Genomic DNA, 17,923 nt, shown 5'->3' with positions numbered 1-17,923 from the left:
GGCTTCCTTTCCCATAGGGCCCTGCTGAATTTTGTTCTCTGGGAGAAGAACCATCAAGAAGGGCTACATGATGTTTGCCCAAAATTTATTTTATAAGAAAAACTTTTGGTTAAAAAAAAAAAAAAGAAAGGAATAAAGGTATGAAAGGGACTGAGGCCTGAGAGCAACATGGTGAGCCCAGCAGAGAAGAGGTCTGGTAGTGGGCACTTCTACACTTCTCTAAAGCTTGGGTACCTCCTTGAGGTGGGAAAGCAGGAACCCAGGGCAGGGGGAAAAGGGCTGTCCTCAGTGACTGATGATCACTGCAACCTCCTGGCCCAAGGTTACTGAGTAAGGGGCCCAAAGGCTCTAAACCCAGTTCTGGGAATGTTTTTGCTGGGTCCCATCAAGGCCTCCAGAACCTCAATGCAAGGGATGAAGGAAGAAAACAGGAAAAAAGGTGGCAGAAAGAGAAAGACAGAATTGGTTGGGAGTTCTGGGCAGCCCATGCCTCAGTCCCCACAAGCTGATGGAACTGAGCATGGGCCTGTGAGGCACGGGCCCCATCACATGGTGCTGACATAATCTGCAAAGGCCTGGGATGAGTCCCACGAATCGCTGACCACATGGCAGGTGGCCCGGAGCCTCCGGATAGCTTCTCTGGCTGTTACTGCGTCCTGATCCAGCCAGTTCTGGAAGAGGCGCAGGTGACCAAAGGCTCCACGGCCCCAGCGCTCCAGCCGTTTGGCGAACTCCAGAAGTCCATCTGGCTTGATGCAGTTGGAACTGATAGGGGAAGATGGATTAGGCACCCAGGAAGCAACCAATCCCTGGTCTGTGCTTCTGCCCCTCTATCCCCTATCCCCTTCCTCCCCATAGTCCTCAGTGCGTACCTGATATCCAGCTGACACAGAGAGGACGATGAATCCTCTGAGAAAACATCTGCCAGTGCCAGCAGGCCAGCATTCCCTGGGGAGAAAGGGTAAAATGCTGGTAACCACCCAGAAAGAGGGAATAAGGGTATCCTAGCCTAATTAAGTCCCAACACACAACTGTATTCTAGCCCCCATGTTCCCAGGGGGGAGGTCTGAGTTTCTAGGTCAAGGGACTGGCTGTTTCCCCTTCTCCCTCTCCATTGCCAGGGCCCTGCCCCTACCCAGGCGGTTCCCTGGCAGCCGGAGGCCCTTCAATGTGGAGTTGCCCTTCATAGCAGCAACCATCTCAGGCAGAAATTGGGCCGGGCGCTTCTCAAACAGACGGCAGAAGGAGAAGGTAATCTCTGTCAAGAGAAATTAGAATTAATTCTGATGGCTGCATTAGAGCTGATGCTGCCCTTCTGCCCCAGCAGGCCTTAGCAAAGGGAATGAACATTTCATAGGGACGCAAAAAGAAAAATTATTTTGTCCAAGACCACAGGTAAGGCTAGAACTAAAGCAAAATCTAAGCCAGAGATTAATCCTAGGTGTTCACTGTAGGGAGCTTCTCTGCATGGACAATTCCCTGTCCACTTTCCCTTATCCATCAGCTGCCCTCTTTGCAGGGCTGAGGATTAGAGACAAGTCCATGACAGCCCATTTACCCCTCTCTACTCTGACTTCTGTTCAGCTATTGAAAGGTAAGAACTTTTGGTGAGGTGCTCTAAAAGAGTAATTTCCCATGTGTAGTATAGGAGTTGAGTTTTGGGTCTTTTAGAAGGAAGGCCGTGCAGGCTCTAGAACCATTTTATAGTTGACATATGGCCAGGAAAAAACTGGCTTACTCAGACAGTGATGGAGCCCTAAGAACTTGGGAATGCCCCAGGTTCTGAATGAAAAACTTACCTTGAAGAGTCAGATTCTGTAGCAAAAAGAGCACTTCGCTCTGACAGTCAGCCAGATTCATGTCGTGGAAGCTCAGCCTCTTCAGGGCTAGGTTGTACTCTGGATGGGGGCAGAGGCCATAGGCCTTAACAGCTTTTCCGAAGAATGCAAGCTCCCATACTCTCCTCCCTTGACCATTCTAGCTGGTTCTTACCTTTGAGTGTCTGTAACACAAGCCCAAAATCCTGGGGAGAGGCAAAGGTGGCGCTATCCAGGGACAGTTGCTGCAGAGAACCTGAGGCCTTCAGTACTGAGCAGAGCAGTGGAGCTGGCTGAGCTCCCCGTGGAAATCCCATCTCTAGCTGTTCCAGGCAGTTTTCTGGATATGATAAGGAGATAAGATTTCTAGCTGGCCATCTCTGCTTCACTCCCATAGCAGGTCCTACTCTGTCCTTAAGGGATTCACTAAAAAAGTCATCTCTACTTGTCCTTGAGTGCATATATACTATATGCGAGGCACTGTGCTAGGTTTTGGAAATAGAGCATTAAATAGGAAACTTAGTCCTTTATGTAGCTTTTTGTCCAGGAAGGCTAGATTCCTTGGACAAAGTATGCAGAACGGTGGTAGAGGAGACATATAGGAATTCAGGGTACATACAGCAGGGGGACCTAGATTAGTCTCTCTTGGTTCAGATCTCTTTTCTGCAGGCTGATCTGCCATGGTCACTCTTTACAAGGTTTATGATTTGGGCCTGGTCCAACCCATGGTTATCTTTAGGAATTGGATAAGCCAATTCCTGGATAAGCCAGGAATGAGTGGTAGTGGGCCTGAATTAGAGATCTTCCTGCTTTCCCCACACAAATGCAGCTGCACATTTGTGTGGAGACAAGACACACATGCACAGTGCTTCACCTGGTATCTCTTCATCACCAATTATGTGGCTAGGGGGCCCTGCATTCCCTGGCACAGCAGGGTTGTCCCTTTGGCTGGGGTGGTCAACACGAATAGACAGGACCCGAAGTAGGGGCAGGGCTCGCACAATGGCACGGGTCAGCTCCAGGATGGGCAGTGGTGAGAACAGGTCACTGAGATGCAGGGCACGGAGGCGGCATCCAGCTTGGCCTGACAGGACCCGCAGGCTGTCCAGCAGGCGGAAGATGTTAGAGCCTAGGCCTGTGGCAGGAAAGAGTCATGCAGGAGTATCAGCAAGAGTAACATTCAGAGACAGCTCCAAAAATTTCTATTGATGACTACCAAATCTCAAGCATTTGTCTTAATTATTCATTCATTGTCTTGGTTTTTTTCCTCAGGTAACCAGCAAACTGATGTCTACACTACTGGGCTATGTTCAAGCATCAGTCAGGGCTGAGTCACAAAAGATAGGATGTGGTAGGGCAGCACATAGCTGCCAGTTGTGTGATAGACCCACGCAGCAGAGGCCTCTGGACTTTTACTATAGGTCATGGGAACATCTGAGAACTAAGGAGAGTGACAATGATCCAAGAGGGAATACTTTAAAAGATTCATTGAGTGGGAATGGGGCAGAAAATGATAATCATGTTCCACAGAGGGGAATAGGATCCAGAAGGTTAGGAAAGTTGATTAATTCCACCATGCTAGTCATTCTTTGGAATCTGCTCCCTTATCTCCCTCCCGTTGGACTAAGGAGACCCCAATTTTTTTCATTCAACTAAACCTTACCTAGCACTTAGTAAATAAGGGTTTGTTTGTTTTTGCTAGACAGTAAGCAACCAATCTCATTCTGCCTTTATAGCCTGATGACAACATAATGGGAACTCGGTAAGTACTGTGGAAGTTCCAAGGATGGGTACTTACCAGTTCAGCTTATATCAATAAAGGTTTTCCAACTGAGCCCTAACTAACAAAGGAGATAGGCTAAATGGAGGGAGGAGAGTAGAGTGACTGAGGCAGAGGGATCCAGGCATATGTAAGGCCTGGAGGAAGTGGCAGTTTGTGACATCACTAAGAAAATGTGTTCATGGTAAGATCTAGTGATCAAGTAAATAAAAAGGTCTGTAGCTTGGAAGAAATATCTGGGCTAATGTTACAGAATGGAAGGGTCTTCAGCATAGTTGGCTTTTGAAACTAAGAGAATGGACAAAACTTTCCAGAAAGTGTGTAAATTGGGAGAGCTCTGAGGAACTCTAAACATTAAGAGACAAGTACTGTACAGAGAAGAAGAAAAGTTTTGAGGAAGCAGGGATATTTCATGAGGAAGGCTGCTTAATAGCAAATGCTGCTGGGAACTAATGCGAGGACTGAAAAGTATATATTGAACTTAGCAACAAGGAGGACCTTGGTGACTTAGATCTTCAATGCAGTAGTGGGTAAGCAAGCATGACTGGAGTGGAGTGAGCTGTGAGACAGGAGATAATGTGGGTTTTCTGTGAAGGGTAGGAGAAAAGGACAGTAGTTAATATGGGACAGAGATAGGTGGTGGTAGATTTTGGTGGATACCTAACTGCTTAAATGCTTGAGGGAGAGAGGGGAGACAGAAGGGAGGCAAACTTTAGTGGTTTAAAAGCATGGACTCTGGTAGCAGGCTGTGGGTTGAAATCCTGGCTCTTAACTTACTAGCTAGGTATCCTGAGCAAGTCATTTGACCTCATAGGGTTATCAGGATTAAATTAGTTAACATAATGAGAATACTTCATATATGTCTGACACAAACTAAGCAGTACATAAGAGCTCTTAATTCTAATATATTTAAGAAACAACTTTTCCTAAGAAGGTGAGAAGGTATGGCCCAGAACTTAGAAGAGTTAGCCTTAGATAGGACAATGATCCCTTCCATTGTGGTGGAAGAAAGGATGAAAGCAGAGGTAGGAAAGTTTGTAGGCTGGTTAATAAATTGAAAAAAATTGTGTTGTTTTCTCTCTGAAGTAGGTGAGGTCATCTGCTGAGAAAGGAAGACAGTAAGGGTTTGGAAGTGGTATAGTAGGAATGGGAGCTTTGTGCTGCAAACATGGATTTAGGTTGATAACTATGAATGTATATAGTAGCAACAATCGGCACAGCTTTATTTTTCTTAGCAGTGCTCCACAACTTAGGCAGATTGCTGGATTGCTGGGAGTTGAAGTTGGCTAGCTGGGCACAACTAGGTAGGAAAGAACTGCAGTTTGCTGGTCTGATAAAATGTCTCACGGCTCCTTGTCTACACAGCTGCTTTTATACAGCTGGTGGGAATCTAGCCTCCACACTGGCAGGGCTTGTGTACACTGTACTCACACCTGCCCTTGGATTGTCTACTGTATCTGAAATGTATATTCTTCAGGCTCTCATTGCCTCTCAAGAACCCTTGCCTCCAACTATAAAGCAAGCCTGCAGACTTCATGTTTCTTTTCCCTAGCACCAGCCCCTGCCCCTCTAGGGCACTTACCATTATAGGATAGTGTGAGGCTCTCCAGAGACACCCAGGAGCTCAGCAGGTGGCACAGTGTCAGGGCTGCCTCTGTGGAGAGTGGAACTGTGAATAGCTCCAAGGTAGAAATGCTGCGGAATCTCTGGGAGGCCTCCAGGGCTGGAAGCCCCAGGCAGTTGGGATCTGACCCATCCAAAGCTCCACAAGCCACTTCCCCAATCTCCATCTCTTCCCCATCCTCCTTCTCACCAGCCACAATGAAAACAAAGTCATACAGGTCCTCAGACTCTGCACCAGACCCCTGACGAGTGCGAGCACCCTTCTTCCCTGTGGCTCGCTTAAAACGCTTTAGCGGCTTAGGCTGTGGGGCTGAGCTAGCTGGAGCTCTTTTGGATGCCGATGTGGAAGAAGAGGGAGAGGCAGAAGAGGTGGTGGCTGGAGCAGAGGATGGCCACTTGGTGCCAGGAGCCTCATGGGAGGTGGCTGGAGGGTGCAGCTCCTTCTTAGGGTCTATCCCGCCTGCTCTCAGGCTCTCCTGTGTGCTTCGGCGTGTTACCCGAGTGGCAGGTGTGGCTCTGGCCGGCTGCTTGGCTTCACTCTTACGACGGGAAGCCATCAGGGCTGCAGCACATCGCTCAGCAGCATCCCTTCGAGGCCGACGTGAACCGAGCAGGAGGGACCCTTCATCTCGGGATGGGGCCCGGCCTCGGGAGGCCTCTCCACAGAGGCGGCAGGGTGGGCCGCCAGGACCTGGCTGCCAGAAGCCAGCACTCATGGTGAGGATAAGGATGAAAAGAGCCGACTCAGGCACAGGCCAGGAGTAGAGTGACACCTGGCTGACAGCCCCATGGTGAATAAGCTGATGCAACAGCTGCCGAAGTGACTGCTGAGCAGCCACATCAGAGAACAGCAGGTGGCGAAACTTGAGGGTATGCAGGGAACTGGCCAGGGTCTCCAGAACCCTGCGATTGGGCTCAGCCACCAGCTCAGTTGCACCCTGCAGCATGTTGCAGATGGTGAGCTGCCGGACATGGCGGGAGCTATGCAGAAGAGGTGAGAAACGCTGATCACAAAGACGCCTGTCAGAAGACACATCAATGGTTCCACGTAGAACATGGGAAAAAAAAGCCTCCATAAACTTGGCTCGCCAACATGTCACACTCTGAAAGCAGAGAACATGCCAGACAGCTGTGATACCAAGAGAGCTACCCATGGAGCCATCATACCAGTTTTCTCCCAAAAGGTATGTGTTATGTCAGGCACCATTCTAAATAATTTATACAAATTCATTTAATCCTCACTTCTTTGGGCATGTCTTACGATAAGATTCATTTTATGGGTAAGAAAAACAAGGCCCAAAAGTTGTTATTGCCTGTGATTACACAGACTAAGTGGCAGAATCATGATTTGAGCCCAAAGGATTTGGCTCCAGAGACCAGTATGCTAAAGTGCCTCTCAGGTGAAAGGTAAAGTGCCTTTCATTTCTATAAGTTATTAAAGTGCCACTCATTTCTATAAGTTATTCTGTGTTTGTTTCTAGAACCCGATCCCAACTTTCCACTCTTACACTACCACCTGTTAACAAACCTTACTACTTCACACCTGACTTCACTAATAATGAAGTCAATCTGCTCTCCCTGCTCTCTTACCCATTCCAAACTTACACGTCCACTGGATTTATCTTTGTAAAATACATTTGATTATATTACTCTGCTTAAAAACCCCAACACCTTTCTAATACCTAGGGTTAATTTGAAGCTCCTCATCTTGGCAGGGAAAACCCTCCACAATATAACCTCTGCCTACCTCAGAAGCTTTATTTACCACATCTTACTCCATGAATTCTTTTCTCTGGCCAAATGGGGCACCTCACTGACCTAAACCTGACTTATATGTCTTTTCCTACTTCTGCCAGATATGCTCTCCATCGCCAAACCAAACAGATTTCCTGAAAGGACCTAACATGTCACTCTCTGAGGCTGTGTTTGTCTCTCTGTACCCCCTTTGCCCTCCCCCTGCCTCTCTTGTTGGGACTACTCAGATCTTAGACTTTGATAGACATGCCTTATGGTGTTGAGTCTCTGCTTGTGCATGTCTTATCCCAAACAGATTAGAAATTCCTGGAAAGCAGGGACCAAATCTTAGATTTCTTTGTTTTCTTCAAGGCAATAGTTATTTGCTTTGATGGATATGAGACTTCATCAGACTATTCTGATATATTTAGAAGAGCCTTTGAATGCAAGTGAGTTTGAACTTTTGGTTCACATCAGAATTTACTATGGGATTTTATCCCCCCAAATTCATACACCAGGTACCCAGACCTGGAGATTCTGTTACATCTGAGGTAAGGTCTGTGCATCTTTTTTTTTTTTTAAATAAACCTCTCCAACAATGATTCTGATGGTTATCAGAGGTTAGGAATTACTGCTACCACCCCAAAAGGACACAGTGAGACAAAGACTCCCCTAAGTTGCCATTCTTTCCTAAGATGCAGTAGAAAGTCTGCTGACCTTGATATAGCTGCCAGCTCTGCTACTCTACTCTGGACCGTTCTAACCCTTTTCATCTCTAAAACCTGCTTCACAGGTTTGTTGTGAAGATCAAGTGAGGCAGTAAAAGTTAAAGTACTTTGTAAACTATGAAATATAAAATGTTATTTCAGCTGCTGTTGATAATTAGCTGAGATGGGGCAATGTGAAATGGACTGGAGGGAGGCAGGGCCTGTTAAGCAGGGTCCTTATTACAGCCTGAAATAAAGGTAGTAGGGGCCTGAGTTTCCCAAGACTAAAAGACACTTGGTATTTACCCTGTCTCCATGCATTCTCCTCATACCAGAGTGATTCTCAATCTGTATCTTAAGTTCTTGGCAGGAGCTAGGCCCCTGTTATTCTCAGGCAAAAGTGTCATTCCCTTTGCCCTCACTATTCCCCAAGACTGCCTGTGGTAGTTAGTAATGCTTAGGAATGACTGAATACTCGAGGTAACTGCATGGCAACAAGAAAAGGACCTCTCTCAGTAGCAGTAATGTGGGGGCATTAGGGGAGTAGGAAAAAATAGTTGGCAACCAAATCTCTACTCAACCTTGAATAGAAACAGAAGGACTATTCCTGAATCCAAATCTTGCCCCACTCTAGCACTCTTCCTACACATTGGCTGGTCCAGCTCACACCCTCAAAAAACACCGGCAGGTAACCTTGGCTAGGCTTCAACTTCACAAACGAGATGGTCACATAGTTATTGTAGATCTGGGCCTAACATGGACAAAAATGTGAACCAAGGTGGGGGGCGGGGGGTGGAAATGAAAACAACTGTAAGAAAAAAAAAAGTGAACCAAGATATTGTGCCTGTTTCTGACCATGAGGCATGTGGAATAATGTAGTTTACATAACTAAATACTGTTTCTTTTCCACACATTTTATTGGTTGATGAAAATGGTGAGAATATCTGAAACTGGAACACCCCAACCATGATAATTGCAGTGGGAGCAGCATGACAGTGATTAGGAGCATGCACTCCTCAGCCAGACTGCCTCAACTTGAGTCCTGGGGCTGCTGTTCACAAACTAGGCAGGTCACTCACTTCACCTCTTTCTGCCTTAATTTCATCGTCTGTCAAGTGAGAAAGAGAACTATACATTGTAGAGTTGTGAGGACTGAATGAGTAATAAAGTTAGTTATGATAACTATCTCAATGGCTTTTTTGTCATGAATTAATGCATGAGCAGTTCACTGCACTTCATTCCATCACTACTTTTCAAAAAAATCTATGCTAAAACTTCAAAGCTGAAAAATACCTGAGAGATCTAGTCCAAGCCACTCATTTTGTGGACCTGTATACTATAAGTCAGACAGGGCAAAGTGATTTAAATACCCTTCAGTCACAGAAGGGTAAATGAGGCACACCAAAGAGCTGAAATGACATCTGCCTCCAACACAATCCTTGGCCTATCAAAATGGGTTGGCATTTTAGGCATTGGTAGGGCAGGCAGAAGCATGTTTGTGTACAAGCTAGGAAGAAGTATTTTCTTGTACTAAATTGTTACAACCAGCAAATGTTCATGAACTAGTGTCCACTCTGTTGCTTTTCTAAAAATAGAAATATTGTTTGTGGAACTATAAAGAAGCAAATCAAAAATTGTGTAAACCAACTCTTTGGAGTATACATACATGTATACGTGAATAGCTTTGGTCACTTGGTTTTAGAATTTTGAGACAATTTAGAATTTTCAAAGGCTGGGTTGTTTTTTGTTTTTTTTTTTTTAACATGTCACCATATCATTAAACATTTTTATCACCATGTACTTAAGTATTTTTAGATACGACTTTTATTGTTTTGAAAATATGACTGTATTATATTTAATAATTCCTGTATTGTTGAATAATTAAATGGTTTCTAACTTTCTGACATTAAACTTTGCTGTAATGAATATCCGGAGATGAATGGCTCTTGACAATTATCACCAGAATGCCCACCAAGGAAGTTGTAACATTTCTGTTCCCACCAATAGCATATTAAAATGCAAGTTTTCACGGGCCTGCGAACCACACAATCGTGGTTCGATTCCCAGTCAGGGCACATGCCTGGGTTGCAGGCCAGTTTCCAGCAGGGGACACAGGAGAGGCAACCATACATTGGTATTTCTCTCCCTCTCTCCTTCCCTTCCCCTCTAAAGATAAATAAATAAAATCTTAAAAAATAAAATGCATAAAATAAAATGCAAGTTTTACTCACCCTTGGAATTACCTTTTAAAACAAAACCAAATCTAAACAAAACTTTATAAGAAGTACAATTTTACTTTCCTATTTTTTATTACTGAGATAGAACACTTTTCACTTTATTTGGGATTTTTATGTATTTTGTAACTTGTCCAAATCTTTACTCATTTTACTCCAAAAGAGGCTTTGTCTTATTCTCTGTATCCCTTTGTTTTGTAAATATTGTTACAAACATTCTTTACCAGTTTATGTACCTTTTAAGTTGTATTTATAATATTGGCATTCTATACAGTCAAGTATGTCCATATTTTTTTATTTGATCCTGCCCATTTAATAATTAGCACTCTCCATTCTGATATTAGATAACCAGTAACCTTTATTCTTTTTTTAGTTGTTTTGTGCTTTTACTTTTTACAATTTAATCTTTGATTCATATAGGAATTATATGAATATATTATAAAGTGAGGCTCTAACTTTACTTTTCCTAAGTGGTTAACCAGTTACTAGAGAACCATTTATTGAATAATTCTTTGTCTCCAGATTATCTGTACTATTCTATAGATCTCTTAACACATACACACCGGTACTATACAGTTAGAAATATTATTGCTTTATAAGTATAAGCAGTCAGGGGCTATGTCTAACTTGTTTACCATTGTAACCCTAGAACCTAGTGTAGTGCCTGGAGCTGAGCAGCCATTCAATAAGTATTTTTGAATCATGAATGAAGTGAAGGTTACTGTCATGCAAAAGTGGGAAGAAGACAGCCTCTGGAATAAATATGCTCCAAGTCAAGACCTCTGTCTAGGTGATTGCTAGGTTACCAAGGCCGGGGCGGGGCAGGGCGGGGTGGGGTGGGGGTTCCTGAATTTCTGAAATGCTCTGTGACAAGGAAACAAAATAACAAATAGACATTCTTTTTCAGGAAGCTTGAGCTAATGTTGAGGGGAAAAGCTTTCTCCCAGAGAAAAATACTACAATCTCTATCACCAGCTACTCAACCAGACTGCTTTAGAAACACTGGGACAAATTGGAACAAAGTGAATCTCATGTTTCTTAAAAGGCTGCAGAAAGCCATTACTGTTGTCTAATATTCTGGCATTCAATTCTCTTCCTAACAAGGCCTAACTGCTGAATATAGTGCCTGAGGGTTTTGTTGGGCATTAGTGTGAACTCTGGGGGTTGTGTCTAGATCCAGAAGTGCAAAAGCTGAAGGATATGAAACTGAACATTACCGAACCCAGTGCATCCCAGAAATGCCATCTCCAATTCCTGATAAGAGTTTGTCTTCTTATCATTTGGCCTCATTTACCATGTAATTCCAAATTCAAATACTCCTTCCTAGAAAAGCTCCTTCCTTTCTTGCTCCCTTTTCCCTCAGCCTCCTTGCTACTCTCTGTCAGATCCTACTATAAATGAAGTTATTTGTTCACAGATTTTCCTCTTAAACTGGTAGTTCCTCAAGATTAGGAATTGTGCCTGTACTTCCAATATCTAGTATAAGACCTGGTAAATGGCCCTGGCTGGTGTGGCTCAGTGGATAGAGCGCTGGAGTGTGAACCAAATGGGAATGGTTCCATTCCCAGCCAAGGCACATGCCTAGGTTGTGGGCCAGGTCCCCAGTTGGGGGTGCACAAGAGGCAACCACACATTGATATTTCTCTCCCTCTCTTTCTCCCCCACCTCTAAAAATAAATAAATAAAATCTTAAAAAAATAAAACTATTAAAAAATACCTGGTATGTGGTAAGTTTTAGTAAATGTTTATTGAACTCAGCCTGTCCTGTCACCTAATTATTGAGCAGCAAAATAAATTCTGCTTAAATGACAGTGCCAGTGAATTATATCTGAACCAGTAAATAAAAGAATCTCAGGGTTAAAGGAACCCTAAAACTCATCTTATTCAGCCTCTCATACCATGCTGAATTCCCTTTGCAATACCCTTGTGTAGCTATCTAGGATCTATATGAACACTTGGAGATAGGATGCTTATTGTCTCTAGAATTAGCTTGTTTCATCATCACCATTAAGTCCAGCGTTTAAAAGGTCTACAAAACTTTAAGCAAAAATTTATCTTCCTTTAGTTTCCACCCAGAACAATTAATCCCTCTATTAATCCCTCTTTCATGCGACAACCATTCAACTAATTCAAAATAGTTCGTGTTCCCTAAGTCTTCCAAATGTGACTCACACGATGTGGCTTCAACTTCTTTTTCCATACTCCAGGAGTAGCCCGACCATTGCAGAACTAGGCAGGTCTATCACCCCACTTTGTCCTTTGGCCTACATTATAGTTACATTAGTTCACAGAGCTCAGGGTAGTCTTTATGAGTGGTTTTAGCATACTGTTGACTACAACCATTAACTTTTTAAAAAATATAAGTTGCTGCTAAGCCAGACCTCTCTACCCCCTACCCTGAGGTCAGGCAACTGGAACCTTTTAGACTTAAGTGAATAGTTGGATTATCCTATTAAATTTCATCTTGTTAAGTTTGACCATTGCTCCAGCCTGTCAAGACCTCTAAGAATTGGGGTTCTGCCTTTCATTGTGATCACTGCCTTACCTTGTTTTGTGTCACTTACAAACATGGTGAGCAAGCAAATCAGTGACAAATGCCAAATGGTAAAGCACCTTATGATAAGCCATCAGAGCCCCCCTCCCAAATTCACTCCAATCCTGCCCCTGCACTTTACCCATACCCAATTTATGTTTGTGTGCTATTCCGGCTTTCACTGTACAAAGTCAGGCCAGAGTTCTAATTGCTGCCTTAACTTACTTCCAGACTGGAAGGCCTTGTCTTCATCAGCTCATCCCATAGTCGGCGCCAGATGGCCTGAGTAGAGAGGCCTGTAGAGAGAAATAGCACATTTACCTGCCCACTCCTTGGCTATGATGAATGAAGCACATCAATCTTTTAATGCTGTCCTCCTCTACATTTATAAGAGCTTCATGGCAAAGTGGTAAAGAGCACTGGCTATAAAGACAGACTGCCTGGGTTTAAATATCAGCAAACCGTACTCTAGCTATATGACCTTGGCAAGTCACTTAATTTTTCTGTACCTCAGTATCCTTATCTGTAAAATGCAGTTAATTATAGCTACTTCATAGAATTGTTGAAAAGATTAAATAAGCCCTGGCTGTTGTGGCTTAGTAGATTAAGTGCTGGCCTGAAGACTGAAAGGCTGCCCGTTCAATTCCTGGTCAGGGCACATGCCTGGGTTGGGGGCCAGGTCCCTGGTTGGGGTGTAGAGGAGGAAGTTAATTGATATTTGTTTTGCACATTGATGTTTCTATTCCTCTCTCTAAAAATAAATAAAATCTTTTTTTAAAAAAAGAAGAACTAACGTATCTAACTAAACCTGATGTGCTAAGTGTGCTGTCCTAGGCACTTTACCTGAAGAAGCTTATTTAATCTTTTCTTTTTAAAAATATTAATATTTTATTTATTTATTTTTAGAGAGGGGGCAATGAAGGGAGAAAAGAGGGAGAGGAACATCGATGTGCAAGAGAAACACTGATTGGTTGTCTCCGAACTGTGGACTCAGGCTGGTGACCTAGTCATGTGCCCTGACTGGGAATTGAACCAGCAACCTTTTTAGTTGACAGGCTGGTGCTCATCCCCTGAGCCACACCAGCCAGAGTGATAAATGCTAGTTCTTAACAGATGTGTCCAATGAAGGATTTGGGAAGCCACTTGATAAAATAGAAAAACTAAGATTCAGAAGATCTGGGTTCTAATCTAGCTTTGCTATTAACAGTGGTGTGACTGTGGTCTCACTTTTATTAATACATTAAGCATCATATACTTGTTTTGTGTTTTACAGGACACTGTGAGGAATCAGATAAGAAAGTAGGTGTGAAGGTCCTTTTTGAAAAACATGAAGTTCTATGCAGGTCAGGTGTAATATTTACCTGAAGAACATTATGGTGCCTTGCTTACAATCACTGACTGAGAAAGAGAGAAAGGCACTCACCTTTCTTGAGGGCAGTTTCCTCAATCCTCTCCAAGTAATATATATTGAGCAGAGGTAAGATGCTTTGAAGTATTGGGCCTGGGAGGGCTACAAAAACCAAAACACAAAATTTACTTTTTTTCTTCTAGGGTTCTAAGCATCTTGTGTCCTATCGTGGGAAAAAAAATGGAAGCGCAGACTTCTCAACTGACAAATGGAACCTACAGAAGCTAACCTATGTCTAAGTCAAACTCCAGTCCACTCATCTTCAGCCACTTAGTTGGCAGCTGGAATTTCTGGGCCACACACATCTATAGGGGTGAGATAATCCCTCAAAGCAATCTGATATACTCATTTAGCAGCTGGTTAGTTCACTTCTGCCCAAGCATAATGAACCATTCTGTATTTAAAAAGTCCTATTGAGTATATATGATATAAAAAAGTCATTCATAATCTAGGCTCTACTAATTTCTCCAACTCCCTGATTTGCCTTCTACACTTCAGTTGCACTAAACTACATTTTTCAATTATCTAACGTGTTACACTATTTTCTGCCTCTGTGCATGAGATTCACTTTGTTAAGCCGTTCTCTACACCAGGAATATCCTTGCCACTTTTAGGATTCAAGTATCACATGCACTTTATTAAGCCTTTTCTGAATTCTGTTCCCACTCTTCCAGATTGGCTACTTCCATCCTTTGGACACCCGCTACACCCAAAAGTAGTATTTTCCTATGAAGAATAGAAATAATTAGGTTCTACACTCAAAATTCAATATATCTGAAAAACAAAATCTGCTTGCTGACTTCCCTAGATCAGAGAGTCATTACAGTATCGTGGCCAAACAGTCTGGTCTCTAGAATTACACAAAACTGGGCGAAATCCTGATTGTACCACTTAATTAATTGTGCATCCTCGGGCAAATTCACATCTTTGAGCCTAAATTTCCTTAATTTTAAGATGGAGATAAAAATAACTATCTTATAACATTGTTGTGAAAATTAAAGGAGATCATGCTTATAATCTTTTTAAGGCCATGCTTGGCTTTAAGGCTCACTAAATGTTGGTGATTACTGTTCTTATCCTGTCAACAATGTCTCTTTGTCCAGCCAAGAATAAGTTTGAGATCTTGGAGTACACCATATCTAAGGAAAACCTTTAAGAACTCCCATTCCAGAATCTCCTTTTATATTTAATTGTGGAATGACTGAATCTTGCTATCTAAGAATCTAGTACAATTCTTTGTACACAGTGTACAAAGTGTTCTTGCTGAGAGAAAGCACTAAATTTCTATGCTAGTACACTAATGTAGGCTCTCTACTGTATTTAAGATCAAGTCCAATTCCATATATTGGCATTCAAGGTATAGCAAACCTATTCTACTTTGCTTCCTCATTGTATCCTTTCTTGCTGCCTTTACTCTCTTTCTCCTCCTCTTCCTACACAAAGCAAAATTAGGAAGCCTTTTCCTGACTGTTAGCCCACACTGAAACCTTCCTCCAAAACAGAACTGCTTAGGGGGCCTCTCACTTGGCTCTTCCAAGAGGCCTAACTTGATTCAGCTTTCCCTGTGTAACTGCTGACCTGGGTGAGGCCCATGGTCTCAGAGCTTTCTCCTCTGTCTCTCCAATCTGCTCCCCTCGGTTTAACCATCCCCTCTCACAGCCACAAGGATTCTCATCCCCTATTAACCACAAACTCCTCTCTTCCTTTCTCTATTCTCTTTAAGCCAGGGTCTTCCTTGCTACTTCCCAGCTTACACCTTTATTGCTTCCTCTTCCCAACTTGGGGCCTCCACACCCAGCCCTTTTTCCTCCTAGCCAGATTTAGCATTCTAGAAGCTCCAGGCCGACAGAGCCAGATCCTGTCCACATTCCCTGGGACTTTTCTGAGCCCCCTGCCCAGCTCCACTGAGACTTTTCTCCTATTCCCCATGGGTCAGCAGGACCCTCCTCTTCTCAGCTGTTCTCACAGAGGCTCCACAATCCCTTCCCCCCACCAGGCCCGAATTTTTCTAACAGTCTTTCCGCGGTACATAAAGACACAGGCCTCCTCAGGTCCGGTGACCCATCCCCACCACACATCCCTGGGCCTCTTTAACACTCTCCACAGCCTTGGGAATATTCCCGGAGGCCCAACCCCCCAAACTCCTGGGCCTTTTCTCCACATACCTCCTCATTGTGCAACCCAAGCCCCCACCCGCAGGACCTCAAGGCCTCATTCCTGACCTTTCCAGGTACTTCCTCCTGGCGAAGACTCCAACACCACTCCTGAGGCCTTCCCTGCAACCCTCCGCCCCACCCCCACGGCCTAGGGCCTGCTTTCTCACCACCCCTCCCCGCTCTTCCCTAGGCCCCGGGCCTGGCCCGTAACATCCCCACCCAACTTCGGCCCTGGCGTCCGGACCCCACCCCCTCACACCACCAGTCTGTCAGGCACTGCAGGCCCAAGGCCTCCCTTGTCCCCCTTGCAGACAAGCCTATCCCCCAGAGGCCCTTACTTTTCCCCTCGTTCACTCTTAGTTGCCAAGACGCCGACCCGAGTTTTCCTCACCTGCGGCCAGGCTGCGACCGAGGGTACACACCCACAGCCCGGCCTCCTCGCGCCCATCGGGTTGCAGGCCCACTCTCCTCCGTGACCCGGCCCAGCCCGCCCTCCGAGCTCGCAGGCCCACCAGCAAAGCCGTCCATGTCCTCCTCCCCGGCTCCTCATCCCAACGCCCCAGGCTGCCCGCCGTTCCTGCTCAGCCTGAGCGCTCTCACCCGAGCCGGGCCCGTGGGTCCCCGCCGCTCTCAGGCCTGGGGCCTCCTTTCGCTCCCACTCCGACCAGGGCCTTCTGGCGGCGGTGCGCCCCCCGCCCCCAGTCCGGGATCCCGGCCGTGGCCCCGCCTGAGGCCTCCTTGGCCCTTCCCGCCTGTCCATCATTCGAGCCTCCCCGGATCCCAGACCCGCTTCGGGCCTCCCTTCTCCCGCGCTCGGGTCCTTCCTCGCCGCTCGGGCCAATACGAGTAGCCTCCGGCGCTCCCTGCCTTGCCCGTCAGTCCCTCGCTCGACCAGCTTGGCACCCGAGGACCCGCTAGTCCGTTCGCTCCCTTCTGCCCTGGGCCATCACACAGGCCTCGGCACCCGCAGCCTTTCGGCCTCTCCCTCTGACCCATCCCTTGCTCCCCAATCCAGTGGGCTACACACACTCTTTCATCGGCTTGGCCTCCGGGGTCTCGGTCTCCGGGGTCTCGGAGACTGTCAGGCATTTATCAGAGGCCCCGCGCCGTCAGTCGGGTTGGGTGGCCCCGGGCCTGGCCTCTTTGCCTTAGGCCGGGCCTCCCAACCTCGGCCCCCGCCCCCAAACAGCAGGGCCATCCCTGCCCGTCGGCTCGACATCCAAGGCTCCCCAGCCCGGTCCGGCTCGAGTGTCAGTTCGGTGCCCACGGCCCAGCCCGTCAGTCCTGGCCCTGCCGTCCGAGCCCTGCCGGCTTTGCCCTAGCCCGGGCCTCCTGGCCTCGCCCCCCGCGCCCCCAGCCAGGCCGCGGTGCAGGTCCACCGGCCGATTTGGTCCCCGTCTTTGCTCTGCCCAGCGCGGTTAGTCACGGAATTCATTCTCCGACCAGACTGACTGCCTCCCCGTGCTCCGGGCTGGGCCTTGCCCCGGGCCTCCCGGCCTCGCCCCCCGTGCCCCCCGGCCGCAGGGCCGCCTCCGCTCGGTGCCAGAGGTAGCCCCTCACCCCGCGACTTACCCCACACCCCGCTCTCCAGAACCCCCATATGGGCGCTCACCGCCCGCCCGCACAGCTCGAACAGGGCGGGGGGAGCGCTGGGGCCCGAGGCCGAGCTCTTCGCTGGCGCCGCCTCCCGGGACGTGGCCTCCATGGTCGTTGCCGCCGCTACCTCACAGAACCAGCAACTCCGGGCGCGCCAGGCCTCGGGCGCCGCCATCTTGGGGAGGTGCGCAAGCCCGAGAGTGGCAGCCGCGGACCGCCATCTTGAAAAGGTCAGCAGTTAGGACGGTTTCATCAGTGATGTGGGTAAGAATGGGAACTGTGCTAAAGGAACAGCGAATAAATCTGCATATTTTTAAAGTCCTTTAGAAGGTGGT

General features: G+C 46.2%; 1 protein-coding gene across 3 annotated transcripts; it reads right to left on the bottom strand.

Annotated features, from left to right (window-relative positions):
- Nucleotides 1-68: 68 nt before the first annotated feature.
- LRRC41 (leucine rich repeat containing 41) lies at nt 69-17,783 on the bottom strand. 3 transcript variants are annotated; one of them, XM_037039468.1, is made up of 10 exons: nt 17,565-17,783; nt 13,852-13,938; nt 12,654-12,724; nt 5,180-6,323; nt 2,692-2,952; nt 1,993-2,157; nt 1,800-1,898; nt 1,136-1,258; nt 873-948; nt 69-765 (listed from the first exon to the last, which is right to left on the bottom strand). In XM_037039468.1, the coding sequence occupies exons 1-10, from the start codon at nt 17,761-17,763 to the stop codon at nt 546-548; spliced, it is 2,445 nt and encodes an 814-aa protein (XP_036895363.1). In that variant the 5' UTR covers nt 17,764-17,783; the 3' UTR covers nt 69-545. The 3 variants fall into 3 exon arrangements, with proteins under 3 accessions (XP_036895363.1, XP_036895366.1, XP_036895365.1); XM_037039471.1 differs by lacking the exon at nt 17,565-17,783 and adding an exon at nt 16,457-16,573; XM_037039470.1 differs by lacking the exon at nt 13,852-13,938.
- Between the last annotated feature and the right edge of the window lie 140 nt (nt 17,784-17,923).

Source organism: Sturnira hondurensis, unplaced genomic scaffold, assembly GCF_014824575.4.
Source record: "Sturnira hondurensis isolate 20B ecotype Veracruz unplaced genomic scaffold, ASM1482457v3 Scaffold0025376, whole genome shotgun sequence".
Lineage (NCBI taxonomy): Eukaryota > Metazoa > Chordata > Mammalia > Chiroptera > Phyllostomidae > Sturnira > Sturnira hondurensis.
Note: the sequence above shows the minus strand (reverse complement) of the source record. Positions and strands in the feature narration are given on the sequence as shown.

Bases quoted from the DNA above. Each gene is read 5' to 3' on its own strand.
- LRRC41 (XM_037039468.1), bottom strand. From the start codon at position 17,763: ATGGCGGCGCCCGAGGCCTGGCGCGCCCGGAGTTGCTGGTTCTGTGAG. The intron at 2,953-5,179 runs GTAAGTGCCCTA...TTCCTGCCACAG, and splicing joins CCTCACACTATCCTATAATG to GCCTAGGCTCTAACATCTTC. The intron at 1,259-1,799 runs GTAAGTTTTTCA...TTCTCTTGACAG, and splicing joins ACAGAATCTGACTCTTCAAG to AGATTACCTTCTCCTTCTGC.